Here is an 8342-nt window from a genome sequence, read left to right as displayed (position 1 = left end):
AAAAAAAAACCAATAAGAAACCAAAAAGTAACGTGAGCCTCAGGACTTTACTGTAGTGATAATTTATTTGTATTTTAATAAATAAAGCTTGCCTGATGACCAGAATGCAAAGCTAATCCATGAGAGTCCAGGGAGTGGTGGCAAACACCTTTAATCCTAGGACTTGGGAGACAGGGGAAGACAGAGCTCTGTGAGTTCAAGGCTACCCTGAGCTACACAATATTGATCCAGAAACAGATCCAGGTGGTGGTGGCTCACACCTTTAATCCCAGTGTTTGGGATTCACACACCTTTAATCCCAGAACTAGGGAGGTGGAGCCAGGAGCCCTCAGGCTGGGTGGAGAGAGGATATAAAAAAGAACAGACAGGAATTCACTGGTGTGTGGAGTCTGAACACTGGTAGACAGAAAGGTCTCTCCAGTGTCTTACTGCTCTGCTCCTCTGATCTTTAGCTATAACCCCAATATCTATCCCAAAAGGATTTTATTTTGTTCTTTAAAGACTTATTTATTGCTATACTGTGCGGGGACACCGGAGGTTGATCCTCGAGTCTCGCTCTCAGAGCTTCGGGCTGGACCACAAGCAGCAATGTCTCGGGCTGTGCAGACAAACGAAACTCAACCATTAAGCAAAACATGGGAACTCAGTTTCTACGAATCACAACGAACACCCCAGGAGGCAATAACCGATGGCTTGGAAATTGCGGTCTCACCTAGAAGTCTACACAATGAATTAATGTGCCCAATTTGTTTGGATATTATGAAGAAGACCATGACTACAAAGGAGTGTTTGCATCGATTCTGTGCAGATTGCATTATCACAGCCCTTAGACGCGGCAACAAAGAATGCCCTATCTGCCGGAAAAAATTAGTTTCTAAAAGATCACTAAGGCCAGACCCAAATTTTGATGCACTCATCAACATAATTTATCCAAGTCGTGAGGAGTATGAAGCTCAACAAGAGAGAGTGTTAGCCAGGATCAACAAGCACAAGAGCCAGCAGGCACTCAGCCTCAGCACTGAGGGCGGGCCGAAGACACAGGCCCCGAACAGATTACAGAGAGGCAAGAAGCCACGCATTGAAGACGCCAGTGGAGCAGAAGATAATGGTGACAGTTCACGCTGCAGTAATGCATCCACACATAGAGATCAGGAAGCAGGACCTAGGAACAAACGGGCCAAAACATCTGAGGACTCTGGGCTTGAACTTGATAAGAACAACGCGACAGTGGTAACTGATCCAGGAATGGATGGTGCTAGTGATATTGAACTAGTATTCAGGCCCCACCCAACACTTGTGGGCAAGGTCGTCCGTGCACAGACAAGGTACGTAAAGACTTCAGGGAATGCTACTGTTGCTCACTTATCCAAGTATCTGGCTGTGAGGTCAGCTTTGGAAGAACAGGGAAGCAAAGGAGAATCAAGCCAGATGAACCTGGATTCGGCCAGTGAGAAGCAGTACACCATTTACATAGTGACAGCCCGCCGCCGGTTCACTGCATTAAATGGCTCCTTTTCTTTGGAATTGGTCGGTGAGAAGTACTGGAAGGTGAACAAACCCATGGAACTTTACTATGCACCCACCAAGGAGCACAAAGAAGCTCTGAAAAATCGATTCTGAGACTGAACTCTTCATAGCCTATTTCTTTCATGTAAAAGTACGCCATCATTACTTTCTCGGACAGATCTGGGATATGTTCAGTTTTCATTCTGAGCCAGACTTGTTCACACTATGATCTTGGTTTTCCCTTATTTAAGACATTAGTAATTCAGTGCCCTGTTCCCTATAGAATAAATAAATTATATTCCACAGAAGGTTTGTTTTGAGTTTTTTGTGGGTCTGTATTCTTTTCCTTTGTTTCCCCTTCCAGGTTTTGATCTTTTGAGACAAGGTCTCATTATATAGCCTTGCCTGGCCTGGAACTTGCTGAGGAGTCCAGGGTGGCCTGAATTTGGAGCGATACTCCTGCCAAGTTACTGGGATTATAGGCCTGATGACCACACCTGGCTTAAAGTTCAGCTGGCATCACCCATCCAGCCCCTTTCAAAAGTTCTGTAGCCTGCTGAATGTTAGACAATATGTACTCTGACTTTTGCCCTTGGAGTCTTGTATATTTATACTTTTCTATATAAAGTAGTATCTTCACGAAGACCGAGGCTCAAATGTACTGTGCTTAAACAATTCTCAAAGAATTACTATTTTCAAGGTATTTTCTTACCTAGTATCTCATTTAAAAGAAAGTTCTTTATGAACTTGGTGTCCATTCTCATGCAATTTTCTTTTTGACTCCCACCCGATGCTGTGTGTTTTGCTATAAGTTTAGAATTTCTGGTCATTAGAAGATCATCAAAAGAGTTCTTTGAGAACATGGTCCTTTTACAGATTTCCCCGAAGAAAGAAAAGTTTAAATTGGTCATGAAACGTATTCCTCAGTTGTACATTTAAGAGTTCTTTTCCTCTATATTAGTATTACTGTTCAGTTTCTATATTATAAATGTTTGATGCTTTTCCCTATTAAAATACCAGAGATATGGAGATATTTTGCATTTTTGCCTTGATGAAAAGTACAAGATATGTTCAAAGCATTCTCTAATTCCTTTCTTATTACTTCAGGAATAGCATGACACATAAAAAGGTTGCTTCTGATGAAGAATTCTTCTTATTTCAAGCTGTGCTGTGTTTATAAACGTAGCGCTCTGCTCATTCTACTCTGAAGAAACAGGCTAACGGAGCGCGGTCATTGCTTCTATACGAGAAAGTTCTGTGGAACGTCAGCCAACTATAGTCATCATATTCTTAGTTTTCTATTGAGACAGTGCTGAGAGTTTGAAGGCGCAAGGCTTAACGCTGACCAGTCAGAAATCATATTGACTTCAGTCTTAGTTTTCACTTCTGTCTGGAGTCTCTATATGTCTGCAAGTTTCTATTCTCACAGTATTCAGAAAAGACATGTGTGCATTGAAAAATTAAACACTTACAAAAGGGTTTTTTTTTTTGTTTTTTGTTTTTTTTTTTGATTTTTCGAGACAGGGTTTCTCCGTAGCTTTTGGTTCCTGTCCTGGAACTAGCTCTTGTAGACCAGGCTGGCCTCAAACTCACAGAGATCCGCCTGCCTCTGCCTCCCGAGTGCTGGGATTAAAGGTGTGCGCCACCACCGCCCGGCGACAAAAGGGTTTTGATAGAAGGTAGTTGACCTCCAAGTATCATTGTAACTAAGTCTGTCAAGTCATTATAAATATTTATCTGTCTGCTTTGACAGATTGGAGCCAGCTTGATGTTTTAACCAGAGTCAAGTATTTAAATTTGTAAAGATTATTGATGCATGTTTTCTTTGAATAATCCTTGTTTTTTGATGTAATTGCTTTAATTTTGTTGTTAACATATTAGATTAGTGGTTATATAAAATAAATTCTCAATGTGGATACTAATTGAAAAATAGATTTATTTATTTGTCATGGATACAGTGTTCTGTCTGCATGTATATCTGTATGACATTAGAGGGCACCAGATCTTATTATATATGATTGTAAGCCACCATGTGGTTGCTGGGAATTGAACTCAGGACCTCTGAAAGAGCTGCCGGTGTTCCTATCCATGGAACCACGGAATCTCCAGCACCATAATTGTTAAACACGAAGGGTACAGATAACAACAGAAAAGCCAGAACTGTTAAACAAACATAAGAATTTTTTTCCAACTCATGAAATAACCTGGTGATCTTTAGGTACCCTATGAAGCCAGCTCTTACCCAGGATCTCTCAGATTACTGAGCATTGTTTTCAGTCAGTAGAACCTATCCTTAAATTTATCAGAAACGCTTCCTCCCTAGGCTCTTATTCTGAGCATTGATCCTCAGTCAACAGAACCCTCCTGTGGAAGAGGTCACAGGTGCTCAGCAAACAACACACACTACTTAAGGGAGTTCAATGTAGCCATGCCTTAAGCTTTGTGCTAATAATTGTCATGAACAAACTTTCCCCCAAAGAATTTACTATTTATATATGTAAAATAACAAAAATCATGGATGGAGCCGGACGGTGGTGGCGCACGCCTTTAATCCCAGCACTCGGGAGGCAGAGGCAGGCGGATCTTTGTGAGTTCGAGGCCAGCCTGGTATACAAGAGCTAGTTCCAGGACAGGAACCAAAAAGCTACAGAGAAACCCTGTCTCGAAAATAAAAAAAAAAAAAAATCATGGATGGATGAATGGATGGATGGATGGATGGATGGATGGATGGATGGAAAGATTGATAGATAGATAAATAGACAGAAAAACAGATAGAGATAGGTAGGTAGGAAGATAGATAGATAGATAGATAGATAGAGACATAGAGACATAGAGACATAGAGACATAGAGAGATAGACTGACACACAGATTAATTGGTGTCAGACTCTGGAAGTTTGACCCAGTCTGGAAAATCATGTTGAACCGAGGTTTACTTCTGCCCCTCTGCAGATCATTTCACTGCCACTGTGCCCCGTGCAGGGACCCCACAACAAGGAAGCTGTGTGCACAATCTGCCTGGTAACAAACTGAAATTCCTACAGAGTTACTCTCTAATCAACAGGCCTTTTAGAACACATGTGCCCCTATTCCCCAGGCAGGTATATTACTCTGGTAGCCTCTGTGCGAAAGCACTAAGACAGAAGCAGTTTACAGAAGGAAGTTCATTTGGGCTGATGGGTGCAGAGGGCTGAGTTCATCATGGCAGGGAGCTGATACAGCATGGAGGAGGAAGAGCTGAGAGCTCACACCAGATCCTGGAATGGGGGACTGAAGTAGTAAGGGCAGCGGGGCTGCGTCCCCAGCACCCCGGCTGCCTGCTTGGTTAGCTTATGCCCCGAAATAATTACACGGACACTGTATTCCTCCAAACACTGCCTGGCCCTTCTCTTCTAGGCTAATTCTCACATATTAATTTAGCCCATTCTAATCATCTGTGTGTGGCACCCCAAGGTGCGCTTACCGGGAAGATTCTAGCCTATGTCCATCCTGGGTTGGAGCTTCATCCCGGGAGCGGGGCATGGCGTCTCTCTCAGGCGTCTGTTGCTGAGAGGAGAGCTTTCGAGTCTCTGAGCTCACTTCCTGTTCCTCCCAGCATTTTGTTCTGTTTACTCCTCCCACCTATCCTCTAACCAATAAAATGGGCCAGGGCAGTGCCTTTATTAGCCAATGACCTTCCTCCATCATTTCCCCTTTTTCGGTTTAAACAAAAAAAAAGCTTTAACTTTAACATAGCAAAATTACATATAACAAAACAGTTATCAAGTAAAAGTTACAATAATCTTTATCATAACTAAGGAAAACTATAACTATAACTAACTATTCTTAACTCCATCAAAGACTCCAGAAAGATATAATATTACCTAAGTAAACAAGAACTAAGAAACTTCAAACTCTAGAAATGACAAAGACATCTCGCTGCCTGGACAGTCACCCAAAGTTCTTTTGTACCGTTGGGGCATCCATCTTCAGCCTTCAGGCCCATGGTATCCAGCAGACATTTCCATAAAGCAGGAAAATTCAAAGTCAGTTCAGTCACTATCTGTTGTGTCCTGCAGAATGTCTCGCAGACTCTTTCAAAATGAATCAGGAACCCCGAAAGATCATCTCACCTTAGGCAAGTTCAGTAGTCCTCTCTCTGCGGGTTCTCTGTGTCCAGTTTATGCAATAGTCCAGGCAAGAGCAGTTTCTTGCCCAAATGGCTATCAAACTCCATCAGGTGCCTCTTCGATGCCCATCTTCCTCTTGAAGTAGATTGGTGCTGCCAGGAGCAGAGTGTCTCATTGTCATGAAAAGTCCTCAGTTATTAAAACATCAAATGTCCTATTCTGTAATCTTTGAAAGACATGAAGAATGTCTATCTAAAATATATCTCTATATATCTAGAAAATCTAACTAACATGACTACAAGCTTTACTATTATCGATGATTCTCCATTAACAACCTATATTTCTTAATTATATAGTACATATTTAAATGAACTACACAATCACAATACCTTAATCAAAATCAGAAACACTTATACATATAACAAAATCGACCTTAAATCTCTATCAATAAAGCAAAATCTATACTAATGTAAATTATTCATATCTATATCATATCCCCCTTTAAATGTAAAAGAACATTTATAAACATTTTTTGGGAATATGGGCGCAGTTATTTCTCTCCAAACTGCTTCCTGCTGAATGGGGGCGTCGTTAATTAGGTCTTTCATGGTATAACCTGTGTGCTAGTTTCATCTCAGTTGGCAGTTGAGCGAAGCAATTTTTTGAAGGCGTTCACACCAACCCTTCAGGAGGGCGTGGTCCATCATACCAAATCGGAATAGAAGAAATGAACAGCGTCTCATCCTCTGTGAAAACAAAATAAGAATCTCCTTTCCAAAGTATCATATCCTTAGATCCATATTCAAAATATCTATGTTGGATTAGTTCAGCAGCATTTATAAATAAATATCTTTTAGCAGCTGTTGCTCCTTCCTCAGCATTCAAACAATTCAAAGAGAGCATAATAGCATACAGTATCAAGATTCTCTGTGTATTTTCCATCTTTGTGCAGCTTTGTTTTAACCTCTATTTTGTTTATTTTTACTTTTAACTCTTTGCTTTTTGAGACACGTTCTCTGTATCTTTGACCTGAAGTAACTCTGTAAACCAGGCTGTCTTTGAACTCTCAGAGATCTGCCTGTCTCTGCCTCCCAGGCATTTGGGACTAAAGGTGTATACTACTACACCTTGAACTCACAGAGATCTGTTTGTCTCTGCCTTCTAGGCACTGGGATTAAAGGCGTGTGCTACCACACACAACAACTCTCTTCCTTTTTTTGTTTTTTACTTTACGAACTTCAACTTTTAGTCTGCATATATTTTTAACACACTTCAAACCATTTAGAAATTTTCTTTGTCTTTGAATCTCTCTTTACTGTATATCTCTCTTTTTCTGACCACAGGAGTCTTTAATTTACCAAGCAATATCAGTAGGATTAAAGGCGTGGCTTTGCCGACTGGATCCAGCCCATTCCTTAGCTTTTCAGCCTCATGGCTGAGGTACTGGCTGTAGCCAGCAAGCGAGCTTCAGCAGCCTATGCTTGCAAACCGCACAAACCGCCTGCGTAAAAGTGTCAGAGTTTGCCCTGGCAGGACAGCCCAGAAAGCCGGCATTTTTAAACGGCGCAGCTTTTTTCCTGCTATGGCTGAGAACCAAAAAGCTTTTCGTCAACACCATTTAAGTGTTTCGTGGCAGGACCTCTTAATGAGCTGCAGGGTTTTGCAGCTAAAGCTGAGTCAGGAAGCTTTTCTCAGATAAGGCGCTTGCTTGCCTCTAGCAAGCAGAGCAGACCCGAGAAATTGCTGCTACCAAGAAACCAGGCACAATGCTTTCATTTTGTTCTAGAATTACTTCCCAAGCTGTCTCAGGTTTTATGTGGAAGCAGTTGTCCACGTGGGCGCCATATGAAGTAGTAAGGGCAGCGGGGCTGCGTCCCCAGCACCCCGGCTGCCTGCTTGGTTAGCTTATGCCCCGAAATAATTACACGGACACTGTATTCCTCCAAACACTGCCTGGCCCTTCTCTTCTAGGCTAATTCTCACATATTAATTTAGCCCATTCTAATCATCTGTGTGTGGCACCCCAAGGTGCGCTTACCGGGAAGATTCTAGCCTATGTCCATCCTGGGTTGGAGCTTCATCCCGGGAGCGGGGCATGGCGTCTCTCTCAGGCGTCTGTTGCTGAGAGGAGAGCTTTCGAGTCTCTGAGCTCACTTCCTGTTCCTCCCAGCATTTTGTTCTGTTTACTCCTCCCACCTATCCTCTAACCAATAAAATGGGCCAGGGCAGTGCCTTTATTAGCCAATGACCTTCCTCCATCAGGGGACAGGGCTCTAATGGCCAACATGGTAGGGCTTTGAAACCTCCAATCCTACCCAGTGATGTGCCTTCTCCCAGCAAGATCACAGCTGAATCTGCCCAGGGCCACACAACTGGAGATCAAAGATTCAAACGCATAACTCTAAGGGGTTAATCTCACTAAACTCAGCACAGTGTGTAAGGCTCTCAAAGACCAAAACACGTGTGTTGTAAAAAGCAGCCACACCAAGTGAGTGTCACAACCTGAAACAGCCCATAGGAATAATCGAGGACTATGACAAGTAAAACTAATGTTGCCCGGTGGTGGAGGCACACACTTAGAATCTCAGTACTGGAGGGGCAGAGATAGGTGGATCTCTGTGAGTTCAGGGCCAACCTGGTCTACAGAGCTAGTACCAAGGCAGGCTTCAGAGCTACACAAAGAAACCCTGTCTCAAAAAGTAAAAAAAAAAAAAAAAAAACAAAAACAA

At 42.3% G+C, this 8342-nt stretch overlaps 1 protein-coding gene across 1 annotated transcript; it reads left to right on the top strand.

Moving 5' to 3' along the window:
• The first annotated feature begins 588 nt into the window (after window positions 1–588).
• LOC121465971 (E3 ubiquitin-protein ligase RING2-like) lies at window positions 589–1620 on the top strand. Its single transcript, XM_041679378.1, has one exon. The coding sequence runs from the start codon at window positions 589–591 to the stop codon at window positions 1618–1620; it is 1032 nt and encodes a 343-aa protein (XP_041535312.1).
• The last annotated feature ends 6722 nt before the right edge of the window (window positions 1621–8342 follow it).

The sequence above is a fragment of the Microtus oregoni genome, unplaced genomic scaffold, assembly GCF_018167655.1.
Source record: "Microtus oregoni isolate MIOR12 unplaced genomic scaffold, Mior012 000032F_ref0000030, whole genome shotgun sequence".
Classification (NCBI taxonomy): domain Eukaryota; kingdom Metazoa; phylum Chordata; class Mammalia; order Rodentia; family Cricetidae; genus Microtus; species Microtus oregoni.
This window is presented reverse-complemented; position numbering and strand designations above follow the sequence as displayed.